At 27.5% G+C, this 15798-nt stretch overlaps 1 protein-coding gene across 1 annotated transcript; it reads left to right on the top strand.

Annotated features, from left to right (window-relative positions):
* Positions 1-4108: 4108 nt before the first annotated feature.
* On the top strand, positions 4109-14903 carry LOC108548201 (multiple coagulation factor deficiency protein 2 homolog). Its single transcript, XM_017901024.1, has 5 exons — positions 4109-4212; positions 8249-8408; positions 9837-9923; positions 13731-13891; positions 14773-14903. Exons 2-5 carry the CDS (start codon positions 8257-8259, stop codon positions 14901-14903), a joined length of 531 nt encoding a protein of 176 aa, XP_017756513.1. The 5' UTR covers positions 4109-4212; positions 8249-8256.
* Positions 14904-15798: the final 895 nt, after the last annotated feature.

Raw genomic sequence — 15798 nt, 5'->3', positions numbered from 1 at the left:
CTCTCACTCTCTCTCTCTCTCTCTCCTCAAGTTATCCCGTCTTCTCGGTTTTTCTCCTTCCTTCCATCCTTGTACACGTACCATCCAATTCTCTGTTTTCTTCCCTCTATCTTTGCATACTTTTCCAACTCTGCGTCTTTCCTATCCTCCATCCTCCATTTTCTTTCCCATCTCCACTCTTCCGCCCCTTTTCCTCCTTTCCTTTGAGCACGCCACCCGTGTTTTAGCTTTTCCATCCTTTCCCTGTATTCCCTGCGATTTCTTCCGACTCTGTTTCGTCCGCGCCGGCGCAAACGCCTGTACCAGCTATATTTCCTGGACTCTCGTTCAGCACACACCTCTCTGTTATAGCTCGTTTTTCTTTCTCCTGTCTTTAATTGTTTCTTTTGTCCTTATTTGTCCTTTGGTCCTTCTTACAGCAACTTTCTCCATGTATGTTCATTGAAAATTCGCTTGTCGATAGTCTCTCTTGAAAACATTCGCTGATTTCGAAAACATTCTACTTACTTCTTGTTGTGTCGTCGAGGTTGAACGTAAGTTTTGCTGAATATGTCCGACGAGTAAAGGTTTCGCGAAAGATCAGCAGCATATAATGGTTTTCTTCTAGAAACTAACGACAACAGAAATTTGAAATTTCTGGCAATTTTAAACAACTATTTAACTAATGTTATAAGATATTGCAAGTGCTTAACTTCGTTATGCAGGGTGTTTCATTTATCTTATTTTATTTGTTTTATTGTACTTTATTTATTAACTGTGTGAGGTTCCTTCGACGTAAGAAAGAGTAGGAATATAGATAACCTATACACAATATGTATAGGTTAGAGAATTGGGGAATCCCTGGTGTAGCATGATTTATACGTACAAAAAATTATCATACTTTTAATATATATTTGAAGGTTAGGAAATGCATAATAATGTATTAGTATTAGTTTTTGGAACCTAACTACTGTGTTATATGAGAATTATCTATATCTTTAAATTTATCAGTTACAACCAATACTTTCGATACGGTCATTTTACTTGCTGTAGTTGTTACTTGCTAATAAGGGATACCATTTTTAGGTTAAAGGAATGAACTATACCCAGTTATAAATGAAAATCTTGTAAAGTATGTTGAATTAGATATTTAGATCCGTAAAGGTTAAATCTAATTATCGAGATTAATGCAAACTTAAAACCAAATTTTCGAAATTAATGATAATAATTATAACAGTAATTCTATACAGCATTATTATGAATTATAAGTTTGTGATATAAACGTATCATCGATATATTATGGAATAGTGAAAGATATTATTTTCCAAAAATGTTATTCTACGATTATCATCATAATTTATTATATGAAATCAATAGGAGAGAGAATCAAACATGGTGGATAGTAATAGAATTTCGTGTTTTAACTAGGGTAACTTTAAATTTTGTTGTTGTCATACAACAAAATTCGGTTTCCTAACTTATTTATTATTAATTAATCATTTATTAATTACATTTACTTATTGCTATTATCTGTATTTAATTATTATTGTTTATTGTTATTTGCTATTTATGTCATTGCTATCATTTCCTATTGTTTATTATAAATATTGTTAGTATTGTAACTATAATATGTGATAATCTATTTACTATTAATATTCTCAAATATTTTTTCTTTGAAATTTCATAAAAATTTCGTAGAAATTTCAAAACTTAAATAAAAGAGTCCTAATGTATATTACATAAATCTAATGAAGAGTCCTAATACAATATATTCATCTTATTTTTCCTTTTTTGGAGACTGGTGTCGCTAAAATAAAATTTATACATGTTGAATAATACAATTTGTTGGTATTATTCTTATCGATAAGTATATTGATATTACGTACATCTTTGCCTGCAGAATGACCAATTTTAAGGCTTTAATGGAAAATGACTCAAGTGTTGCATTCTACGCATATACTTTATTCACCACAGCAACATGGACAATGAGAATCTTTCAAGATTATTTTAAACAAATGGTACACTAAGTGAAAATGCACAGATTGATATTCAATTTTATGTAAGCCATACTGAAGATAAATGCTATATTTCTTGATTCAATCTAGGGGAAAAACCGGGGGGGAAACTAGGGGGGAAACCTTTCATCTACCTCCAATCTTCCAATTCTCCAGAGAATAGTTTAACATTCTTCATCCTTTCAATTTTTAACAATTTTGACTACGTTTCCATTTCTTCTATCTTTACTGCACTTTTAAGTATTTTCTAAATAATATAAATAAAAAGATACCGATATATAAAATAAAACTATAAAATATATCCAAATAAATATAATTTTCATTTATATCATTTCGAGATGTAATGTAATTTAAAGAAATATTATTAAAAATAATTAACGCTGTGATAATATATAAAACGAAAAAGTACATATGTCACTAGTTGTTAGGCATATCATTTATTTTCTCGAAATCTTTACGTCACTCATGATTATGTACCTAATAATTACGTTGTCATGACTTATCTGTGGAAGAATATTCTTTATCAAAGAAAAAATTCAAAATTGAGATAAACATTTTAAACACAAATAAACAAAAACTCATAAATAGATTTTCAATTACATGCAATAAACGTAACCATATTTTAGATTCCTAATATTACGTTGCACACATAGATTACTGAATTCAGAATAAATTATAATAAACTTATATTCCGTTTATTAATTTTATAGAATAATCCTAAATGAAATAAAATTTTGTAATTGTACTTTTCCTACCTTTTACTCGATATTACGTGACGGCATAAAAAAAATGTCCAATACTTTTCTGAATAACAATAAATAGTTTGGCAACGAAATATCAGCACTTTTGCTATTTTATTATTGGAAATTTAATAGAATCAGCGGATAGTAAAAAAAAAAAAAAAAAAAAAAAAAAAAAAAAAAAAAAAAAAAAAAAAAAAAAAAAAAAAAAAAAAAAAAAAAAACGAATAAGAAAAGCCTATACCTTCATTTTCAGCCAATTTTTTATCTTGATGGATTTCGGCGTATCTCACAATTTTAGGAAAAAATGAAGCATCATAGAAAACCAGAATATAATGTAATTTATATAGCGAAGTGCATCTAACATAAAATAAAATATACTGAATTGTTTGAAAATATTATATTTTTCAAAACACATTACGCTTTTTATATTAATTTATTATTTAGGATATCAGTTTGAATTAATTTAGAATTTATACGTTAATTAAGAAATGAAAATAATATATTTTTCATTTCTTTCACTGAATAAAAGAAAATCGTATATATTAAATTATTTAAATCGATCGTTATATATTAAATGTATAAATTTGATAAGAAATTGAAATTAAAAATCATACGTTCAATAATAATCACACTCGTTGATTAGGGCATATAGAATGTTCAACAATTAAATTTCACGATTAAAATAAAATAAACCGTTACCTGATTTTACGATTTTATATGCATAAAAATAAACTTGGTATTTTTGTAAAATAACTTTGCAGACACGAGGATTCGCCTTTCTAATTTTTGATAATAAAAATACTTATTAATATTTGTAAAATTTTAAAAAATCTAAATTTATAATGCACTAGAAACTAAACTCCAGTCAGCAAATCAGAAATAACATATTTTTTCACTTTAAAAGAAATTTTTTTATATCGTATTCTTAGAAAATTTATATTTTCAAGTTAAACAAATTTTAAAGAACAAATATAAATTTCATAAGTATAATTTTACTTTAATTTTTAATAATAAAGAAAGTGAATAAAACAAATTCTGACGAACTTCAATTAATAATATTAGTCAGATATTTGTACATCTTCCAAACATATAATTTCAGGATAAATATTTTCACTCACTACTTAAATATATTTCAACGGTATAATATACATTCACGGTTTGAAAATATAGATGATTCGAAACTTCTCGCACAGGTAATGACTTTTCGATTTTCATTACGTGAATCCTCATTCTTCTCAGATATTTCGTCGATTTGTAAAATTCAAAAACAAAATAGCCCGCTCTAAGGGAGAACTGTAGGGAGTAACTCGTCGATTACGCAAACTCCGTGAAGAACGTCGATAAATGTCACGCGCTTTACGGAAGAAGAAATCCAGTTGAAAACATTGTCAAAAAGATCGACCGTGAAAAATCGAACGAAAATTCGGCTTATATTCGTAAATCAATAATTGGCCGATCATTCACGTTAAATCCAGGTAAACAACATATTTTATTTATTAGTTTAATTACAATTATGAAATTTCTACGATTCGAGTTGAACAGGAAATTCATTCGGCTTCGTCTCGATTTAAGGTTAGGTTAGGATAACCTGATCCGAGACAACATAGGGGTAGATTCTGACTCCCTCGATTCGAGATTCTATCTCGATAGTCACGGTTGCCGAATATCGAAGGACAGAGGGCGGGCTATTTGAACGTCTATTACCGAATCGGTATAATATCTTTGTATACAAAGACATTTGTAACGAGTAACTAAAGAAAAGTTTGACGATTAGGAGAATAATTAAGAGAATAATTAGAATTTTTGGTATTTAATGCTCTTAGTATCTTTGAATTAGAATTCATAGAGAACTGCGTAATTATTGATACAATTATAATTTATCGGTATGATTTATATAATTATATGTAATTACTGCCGAAAGTTAAGAAACAGAATAATTATTTACGAATTTTATATATTCTTTATCTTTTGAAATACATAGACTAAAATGGACTAAAATTAAAAATAGACTTTCTTCAAGATATCAAAAAAAAAAAAAAAAAGAAATTGATCGTTTATCGATATATAAAATATTATCTCTATATGTTATTTGTGATTTTAATACTCGTATTGCAAAAGATAAAGAAAATAACCTAGAAAATAGTTACTTCATTTTTAAACATTTGCCAGTAAATGTACATATCTATAATCCTTTATATTATAATTCATTATAAAATCATGGAACAATTCTTTATAAACTACAGCTGTGCGATTGAGATAAGAATAAAAATAAAGAAACTGTAATGAAAATTACAAAATAACTTCCTATAGCGTTCTACCACAAGAAGTTAACAACGTTACTTTTCACATTTTCGAATAATTTCTAAAAAATACCAAATGTACAGAATTACAATAATTTTTCTTTGGTACTTTAACGAGATGTAAATCAGAAATTGCTTTACACAAACGTGGAAGCTTTAAAGTGTGGCCATATTGAAATGACAAAATCATCTTGTATTTTCCAATAAAAGTTCAGTATCACTTTTTATAAACATTTGTTATTGTCGATATTTTAGTCATATCGACTATATTAACGTGACACGTAAATGCATTTTATACATACGTACTCTAGATAGAGATTCTTGATCTGCGAGATATTGCAGGAAAAAATCTGGAGCGGTCACAGGTCCCCTGTAAGGCGACACAGGTACATATGGGCTCTTTCGGTGAATGGACCAAATGATATAAATTATTTATAGATTTCGACACCAAAGCGAGGAGAGGGAATCGAGGGTGTTCTGTTCCAACTGGGGCGTGTACCCGGGGGGTCCACTTGCATCGAAAGCCCCTTGAGGCCCCCTCAACATATGCATTTTCACTCGACCACCGTAAGCCTATATAAAATTGATTCCTAAGTACCCAGGATTCCTGTCAATCTTGCGTGTCTTTTAACACCTATTTCCGTTTGATTTCTACACAACTTCGAGTGCTCAATTTGAGTGCAAACACAGCTAAAAACGACTCTCTTCTTTGTTTCTCTTTCCTCTGCTATCGATACTTTTTCATGTAACTATGATGCTCTCTTAAAGCAAGCTCTCTCAATTCTTTCTCTATCATTGTTCGATATCTTTTCATGTATATCGTTTGAATATTTTAACAGTGCCTAAATTTTTTATTAAAAAATTGTGTGTGTGTGTGTATACATATGTGAATATGTTTGAATCATTTTTATGGAAATGGTTTTAATTAAAATACCGTAACAGAAGTAACAAAATAACTATATTTGACTTGAAAAAAGTCAACAATGATCTTTATCAAGAGTGCCAATATATTTTTAGTAGGTAATTTTGAAAAGAGTCTTAGTTCTCCTGTTTTGTCGTCTCATTTTTTCTACTTTACTAGTTGTAACGTTAACAACATAGTAGCATAGTAGCATAATTTATTACGAACGTTTTCGAATTCTGATAAGTCGAACAATTTGGAAAAATGAATTTAACAAGATCACTCGTTTTAGTTCATTTCTACAGTGACTATAGTAAAAACTATTCGCACGCTCGATTTTAAACAGCACTTTGTAAATCCATAGTTTCTTAACTACTTCTTCACAAATAAAAGATTTATAAATATTACTACAAAATAAAGAAAAAACTCGAGAATGAAAGAATTTCTAGATATCTATTACATTAATACTATAATATACTATATTATGTTATTATGTTAATAATATATATTAATTTAATAATATATTTTGCTCTTCTGTTATGCAATTTTATTATGTTTTTGTTACTTTCTATTCATTTTGTGATTCAATCGTTTCATACAGATGATCATAGCATTGCAAGGGATATGTTACTTCTTAGAGATAAAATTGTAAAAGGAGAGGAATGCATAGGCTTCCAGTGTACACGTTTCATAGGGCTTTAAACGATCGCAAAGTTCCTGACGAGTGATGTGTAGCAAATTCGAAGACGGGCCCAGAGCATCGTGTGCTGCACCCCCCGGGGTCCAATCTAAATCAATGGGCTTGTGGGTAATCGCATAATAATTACTAGGACCCCCTCTACCGCCCATCTGTCACTAGCCAAGGGGTGTTCAACCCCTACAAGTGGCAGTGGGCAATGCCACGGCAACATAGGCGATCAAAGTGTCTCAGCAGGTCCTATTGTCATTCAGCACTGTAAGAAATATCACGCGGTGTCGTTCCTCGATTTTTACTCTCTTTTGTAACTTCTTTTTTTTATTTTCACCCCATGCTTGACCACGTAAAAGCTAACTTAAACCTTTTCTCGTTTGCTGAATTATTTATAGTAAATGACGAATGAAGAAAAATATTTTAAACAACGCGTTAAATTTGCATTAAACGTTAAATCGAACATATTTTTTGTTTGTTGCGAAATCGAAGTTTAGGATATTTTACTTTTTAGATTTTTACTTTTTAGATACAACGGAGTTTGTTATGTTGATAAAACTCGGAAAATTTCTTACGTTCGTTTCAATTTTCTATTACACAAGGTGTCCGTGTTCACATTCACATAACTATATCACCATTTTTAAGGCATTTCGGATAGTGCGATTAAAAAATGTTTCAAACAAAATTTTTCTAACGTTTCGTCGAGTACGCGATGCCATATTACTAGATCTCAGAAAATGCTTAAAAAAATTTTCAAGATCGTAGTACACATATATCGATACATCGTTGAATTCGTCTCGATGTCAGCAATAATTTTGTGACATCAAAAGCATATAGTGTCATTGAAAAAAATCAAGGTTATCTCTTGAATTTTTTTACGCAAAAAGCATTTCTCGAGATCTAGTAATATGGGATTATGTAACCCATTGAACACTTTGTCTGAAAGATTTTTTAATCGTAAATAGATATTTTTAATAATACCGGAAATGCCTGAAAAATGGTGACATAACTTAACGTAGACACCCTGTAAATGGAACATGTACTGAGAACGATTTAAATTAATAATTTGAATATTACGACTCGAAACATATAAATACAAATAGGTGAATTTTGAAAAATGTAAAAATTAAACTGTTACTAATTCTGTGACTAAATTCCTAAGTAACCAATAAATTAGTAACTCTGAATTTGATATCATCTTCGTATTTATATTACAAATAGTTATATAACAGTGTGAAAGATTTTTAATTAATTTCCCCAATTACAATTTAGATATTACACATTGAAAATCTATTTTACGTACTCCAACAAAACTTCCTTTTATACTTTTAATTATACTTTTAATACTTGTATTAATCATTCGTTTCATTCTTTCCTAACTATAGCAACTCTGAATATTAATACAATTCTGTATTAGAGATAATAATGTTGGAATAATTATGAATATCTTGATTTGCACTTTCGCAGTCATTTAAAGGTAGAAGGGAAATGCTTGGCTCTTTAAGGATCTCTAAGGATAAAATGAGAATAAAATTTGTCAACGAATAAAACACGGTGATATTATATATTATTGCATTATGTTATATTATATATTAAAAAGAGGTATTATTAAATTGTTTCAGAGCAACAAATGATAACTACAATTCTGTTGGGTTTATGTGTTGGACTTTCTAATGGTATGCGTGGACCACATCATCCACGAGGCGCTCTTTCCCATCATCATTACGCTCCACAAAAAGATGTTAAAATAACGCAAGATGCAGAACTGCTACAGGATGCTACGTTAGTCAACATTTAACTCTGCCTAAGTATCGTAATTTTATTTAAGTACGCGTTCATTATTTCGCATTATTATTTATTTATACGCCAATTCTTAATTACTATCAAGAATTACATTATTGTTTCGCATTATTACTTATTTATACGCCAATTCTTAATTACTATCAAGAATTACATTCTTATTTCGCATTATTATTTATCTATATATTATCTATAGTAATTTTTAATTACTATCAAGGATCACTGATTAAGCACATTATTAAGCTTGCCACGTTATCAGTGCACGTTGATTCGTAACAAAGTTCATTTCTAAAATCTTTTTATTAAACTTAATCTTCTTTTTCCTTTTTTATTAAATATTTCGAAATTAAAAAAGTTGAAGGTAACTGATTTAGAAACGTAATATAAAAGTAACATGTGCAATCTTTTATTTTATGATAAATTCATAGTTGTTCACGGCAGTAATTTACAGAGATTAGAGGGTTTAATGTTTAATAGGGTCTATTATTAGAGGGAAAATTCAGACTTTTTTTTTTTAATCCTTAAACATTGCCGGTTTGTTGGATCCAGAGATGTTATAAACTAGTATTTTTATGAGTGTCTCTTTAAAGCCATAGTAGATATGAAAAAATATTTGAAACAAAAATTAAATTACTTTTTTATCCTTTGCTTTCTCTTCCTACACTGTCAAAACAGAAAAGAGCCTTCATTTAAATGAAAAATTCCTCGCTACAACTTAACAGTACAAATAGTACAAAGTACTGTAATCTTAAAAATATATAGATGAATAGGAAAACATATAAATACATATGTATAAGGAGTGTTTTCACCTTGAAGAACCGATATGTAATTCATAAAAGATTAGTTTACAACATCTTTTCATGTCCTCGAGAAATTCACGAAATTTCCAAAAAATCCGAATTTTTTCACTACATGTCAATGTCATTTTTAATTTTCCTCTCACTATTTCAATGTTAATTTCAATTTGGGTACTGTTCAGCAACTTTTCTCTTATTATACATGGTATTTTAGGTTTTCATAAATATTATACATCGATGTTGCCTATAAGTGAGAGAAACATTTGGAAAACATAATTATTGCCTATTCGTTCCTCTCTTTGTACACGTGTATTTATATCTTGCACAATTTATTAGATGAAATATACTATTTCATAAAAGAAGAAATTTTTTATCCCAAATACGTTTCGTTTCCTGTTCGTGATTGTTCGTGATTGTTCGTGATTGTTCGTAATTGTTAACTTGCATGATGCATTGACAAATTGTTAATTTTAATAATAACGTAATAAATATTATTTTCACCGTTAATTATTTTAAAGATCTCCCCTCCTATTTTATCTACATCATTCGTTCTGATATATTTTACATCATTCTTCGTGCGATAAAAATTTGAAAAATATGATTAATATTTCAGCCATTTGAAAGAAGACTTAGGACCAGCAGCAGAGCAATTGGACTTTTTGAATATGACTGAACAGGAGATTGAGTTCCATTACTTTAAGTATGTTTATAATATACCTTTAATGTACTAAATTACTATATTCTACTTAGACTAAAGCATATTTTCTTCTTCTTTTATTATTATTATTGTTGTTGTTATTGGTTATTTGTTACTTCGCCATTATAAAAGTATTGCTTTATTATTATTTTATCTTTATACAGATATTACTTTATTCTTACTTTACAAATACTACATACTTGTAAATATTTCTTTTATTAAAAATTACTTTACAAGCACTATATAATAAATATAGTGCTATATAATAAATATATCACAAGTTATTCAAAAAAAAAGTATTACTTTACTGCTGTTTTATTGTCGTAAAAATTCTTTGCAGAAAAATATATTCGAATCAAACGAGTTTTTCATAAATAAAACTTTCGACAACATTTTTCTACGAAATTAAACGTATACCTACGTATCATATTCTTTCTATTTACAAACTTTCTTTTTACAAACAGAAAAAGCATTTTTCTATCACATTATCGAAACATTCACGTATATGTATTTTTACATTCTTGAAATCTTTCAGTGATTTCTCATGAAAAGAATTTCTCGAGATTCCGCGAGAAAAAGTTGAAAATTAAATGAAACAAAGCCGATATAATTCTATCGTGTAATAGTGCAAAGTCCTTTTACTAGGCAATAGTTTTTATATTCGTTACACATACATTTTCACATAAAAACGATCATCATTATTATTACTCATCTGTTTATCCGCTGGATCTTACGATCGGAATAAATTATACATCTTCGAGTTCACCAAAGAAACAGAATTCTTTAATTATTATAAATATTTTAATTGTTTCAAAATCGGTTCTCAAAAAATTCAGTCCTTTAAACTTTCCTCGAAATCTATATGTTACTATTTCTTCGTAACTTTTATTATACTTAATGTAAAAAATATTCAATTCTCCGCATCTGATATCTCTTTTGCGTGCTTTTTCTGTATAACTATCATAGATACGTAATAGTATGGTCAGATCATTTAACAAATTTTTAGGTATTTTCTAGTGACACGTTTACACGTTTTCCCTTTATTTATATCATTTAATATTATCATTTATATCAATTTTACAATTACCTTGCCGAAACGTCGAATTCGCGAAATTCGGCTGCAATCTAAAAAATATTAGTAATTTTAAAAATACGAAAAATATAACGAAACTGAGAAAGTGGATATTGCACGATTTGCATAAAGAAAACTTCCTTATTGTTCAGTCAGTCGAGCTTTTCCTGGATAAACCTATTAAAACACGCTGAAAAATAGATTTTTCACATTGTTCTTTCGAAAAACACTGCAAGATAAATATAGTACGATAGATATTGGAAAAATTGCCACACCCATAGCGAAAAAGGCCGTGTTACGTGTATGTGTGCTGGGATAAAAAGGGAATCATCCATCGGGAATTCCTTCCAATAAATCAAGCTGTCACGATGAATTTTTATTTGAACCAACTGAACTGAACTGTTCGACTAATCCAGTGATTTTTCATTTTTTTTCATCTTACGACATAAGGAATATACTTTTTGCCAATATGAGAAGATAAAGAATACATATAATTTTCTTCGAACCGAAAGGAAATTTTAGTTATCAAATTTTCAGTATCTTTAATGTATTAAATATAATTACACGTTAATTAAAATTATTATATATTGATTAGTAACAAGTTATACGTCAAAATTCGATAAAACTTTCCTTTTATCTAAAAAAACAAAAACAAAGAGTTACAAGTTTATGCCAAAAATAGCAATATTACCTTTTCACCACCGTAATAATCGTGATAACTATTGCATGATTCTAAATTTTAATGGCACACCTAAAAATTGTTGTGACACTAGTGTGCTACAGTATAGCGATTGAAAATAAAGTTCGTCGTAAGTTAAGTTGGTCGTAAAGTTCTGTCGTTAAATTTTATTTGTAACAAATATTTATCATTTTATTAGGGGATTTCCACAAATTGTGTATAGTTTAAACGTGCGTCAGTATAAATAAATAAATTTCAGATAGGTGAAACACGATTATAAGTATAATAACAGTGGTAATAAGTAATAAGTAACTAGTTAATACAAATTTTAGACTAAAATAATTGACTTATTTCTCTAAAGAAAAGAAACAAACGACAGAACTTATCGATTAATCTAATAGTAAAAACGTCGTCTTACGATGCAACGTGAAAGTGACTTGTAAAAAATTGCAAGAATTATTACAAATTTCTACACCATATTCTGTCAATAGCTTTTTCGTCGTTAATTATTTAAAAGATCAAATAATTTTCTGTGTGGATTAAAATTCGATAATATAAAAACTGTGAAGACTAAAGTCGATAATTTTTAAAAATTATCGAATTTTATGGGACATAGATCAGTCGATAAAACAGTGACTGAGTGATATTTACATTGATTACTCTTCACTATTGTAGAGGTTAAAATTTACGAAACCACTGTGAAGAGTCTTACAATTCCACTAATGTTTATTGCGTTATTAAGTATATATTAGTGTCGAACACTTATTAAACGTAATTACTTTTACTTTGTATATAAACAATGAAGAGATACAGAGCCGATTGAGCAGTAGTAAATATATTGAATTTTCTTTATAAGTATGAAAAAAAAAGCAAATAGTGGATATTCAATTTTAAATAAAAATAAATATGAAACAAATAAGGCTAAATTTTAGGTAAAGATCATTCCCAGAAGACGACAGAAATGTTAATGGAAAAGTTGCAATTGTTATACAACTTGTAATGACAATAAAATCAATCGATATTAATAAATATGTAAAAGATTACGTGAAATATAACAATGAAGACAAAATGTCTGTATTTAGAGCAAGTAAAAAAATTAAAATAATACTAGATCATTGGCAAGAAATAAATCAATCTTATTAATAACTGACTAAACTGATCACTAGAATTCTAATTGGAAAAGAAAATAATTTTGTATACGAAATCTAGTAAATTGTTATTATTAGTAATTATGATATAATTATGACACTAAAATTCATAGTAAAGTACGCTACGTCTGAAATGATCTGACACTTATCCAATCAAGAAAAACGTAACCTATTATGTCATATTTGTTTATCGTTCAAATGTCAAACAAAGTGAGTTAATTGTTAAACGAATATCAGGTTATAAAGAATTTATCAATTAGTAAAAATTAATTAGTTTTGAGATTCAATTCATAATAATATCATATATCAGTTTTTTTCAAATTATACATTCCACTTCAATGGATCGCGATAATATTAAGTTTATATATATATATACACATACATACATGTATATATGCATACATATACATTAAAAAAAAAAGCTTACGTATATCAAGTTAATTCATTACACCAAGCATATTTTCACCAAGATACGATTTTGTAATTTTTTAAATATTTCGAGAATATTAAGATATATATAATTCGCTTTACATTAAATTCGATGTTTCACATTTGCATGATTATAGTATTATACACAAAGATGGTATTCAATTTTGAAACCAAAATTCGTTTTGGGTTCAAGAACTTATTTATTTTGATATCGAACCGTATTTCACCAATATCTTTTATTTAATTTGATATCAAAATAGAAATGAGCTTCCAAACTCAAAAAGAATTTTGATTTCAGGATCCAATGCTATGCCTGGTTATATTCACATAGTATATACACGAAACTTTATTACGCCTGTAGTCATAAATAGAAAATGTAATTGATTATGCATATAATAAATAAATAAATAAATAAATTTATAATAAATGTATAATAAGGAGTTTTTTAAATGAACGAATTATATTTACTGTATTAATCGTAGAATTCACGATATAGACAACAATAATAAATTGGACGGACTAGAAATTCTTTATGCGATCCAGCATACATTCCACGAAAACAGACAAGCTGACGCTGAACGTGAAAATTCAAGCGAAAATTCGAAAACTATGGATTACAAAGATGATCTGCCTTGGATTGTAGGTACGTAAATGAATTTTATGTGTAATACAGTTCTCGATAATTCACTAAAAACCAATACTTTAGTACAATGCATGCACGCATAAAATTCTTGGTGTTTTATCTCAGAATTAGAACAAATTTCTTAATGAAAACAATATTATGTCGCAAAACGAAGATATCACAGTAAATAATAATAAATTTAATTAATGTAAGAAACATTAATGTTATGTTAATGTTCCTTACATTAATTAATATAGTATAATTAATTAATACTTAAATGCTTGAATTATGTTTCATTTTGAATCATATATATTCTTGTACAAGATGTCTTACTTGTTATTAAAAATAAAATTATTACTAATGGTACCAAAATGTAAACAAATAACTAGGATAAGGATTTAAGGATATGTAATTAGGTAAAATCAAAAGAAACCCTTCTATATTCCTCTTGAAGACTATAAATCATAAATTATTAATTTTATTACTTGCATCCTTCTCTTTTGAAAAACAGTTATAACAATCCATTGAATATATCTTTTACTACTTCAGACGTTTTAGAATTTTTTAATAAATATTTTTAGAATGTTTCATTATAACAAAAATGTAGTCAAAAGGTACTAAATGTAGATAAATATATTTTCGTTACATATGTATGTCGGAACTTTGTCACTCTTTCTATAATTACATTGAGTAATTTGAAACCAAATATATTTAAAAATTATATCTAGATTTATATCAAAATACTAATAGAAGAAATTAGTAAGTACTCAATGAGAAAATAATAACTTCCCTGTTGGCAAAGACTAATATTACAGTTAACAAAGTTATTTTATTATGTGCAATTGAAAGTATATGATAAAAGCATACTTTAGTAAATGATGATTATTATTTTTGTTATAAAGGACTTGTGGACAGAGTACTGAGAGAAGATGATTTGGATCACGATGGATACCTTGGCTACATTGAATATGTTCTTGGAAGACAAAGAGATCACATTGCTCAAGCAAAACGGAATAACAAATTGGATAAATAAAGATACATGTATATTACAGATCTTTGGTTAATGAAATATATCACAGAATTTTGTGTAACATACAAATTTATATCCAAAATGTATGCAAAACAAATTCTTTTTAATCCACTCATTTGTAACAATTGTCTTCTACTAAAATACAAAAAAAATTACAAAAACTGTAATTTATTAATATAAGTAATTTTAATTTGTAAAACAATGTACTATCCATTTTACATTTTTTTATTTATAGAAATAAGAATTTATCATTTATAATTGAAATGTATACTCAAACTTAAAAATAAATTTACTTCTTAACAAATTAAAGAAAATATTAAATTCTAGTTACATAAAACATTCAAAAGTGATAATATATATATGATCATAGAATTAGATATTATAGTTTGATATATTTTAAATTTATGCGGGATTTGTAAATACATGTAAAATAAATTATAAATTTTAGATATAACCTTCCGCATACAAATTATAAAGTAATACATACTATATCAATTATATTTTTTCCTATTAGCATACAATTTTGATGCATTTGATATACATATAATACATAGTTAATTTTACACAGAAAATCATCTAATCCAGAAATTTTAATTTTACTAAAACTTTATATATATGTATATAAAAAATTAATTAGGATATGAAAGGAATCTTCTCTGAAAAATTCTGAGTGATTAATATTACCAACTTTTAGTCTTCTTGCAATCTTTTATTTTTTCGATACATCTCTGTAATAATATGAGACAAAACGAAATTTTGAGACAGATAAATTTAAGTAAAAGAATAAATATCAAAAATATTAAAAAATTCTGATTTCATTCATTCAAAGTATTTTTTCTAAAAAATAGAAATTTTTCAAAATTCTCTAATTGAATTATCTTTTTATTAAATATACAAA

Source organism: Eufriesea mexicana, unplaced genomic scaffold (genome assembly GCF_001483705.2).
Source record: "Eufriesea mexicana isolate 0111107269 unplaced genomic scaffold, ASM148370v2 scaffold1447, whole genome shotgun sequence".
Lineage (NCBI taxonomy): Eukaryota > Metazoa > Arthropoda > Insecta > Hymenoptera > Apidae > Eufriesea > Eufriesea mexicana.
This window is presented reverse-complemented; position numbering and strand designations above follow the sequence as displayed.

Bases quoted from the DNA above. Each gene is read 5' to 3' on its own strand.
- LOC108548201 (XM_017901024.1), top strand. From the start codon at position 8,257: ATGATAACTACAATTCTGTTGGGTTTATGTGTTGGACTTTCTAATGGT. The intron at 8,409-9,836 runs GTTAGTCAACAT...TTAATATTTCAG, and splicing joins GAACTGCTACAGGATGCTAC to CCATTTGAAAGAAGACTTAG. The intron at 13,892-14,772 runs GTACGTAAATGA...TTTGTTATAAAG, and splicing joins TGATCTGCCTTGGATTGTAG to GACTTGTGGACAGAGTACTG.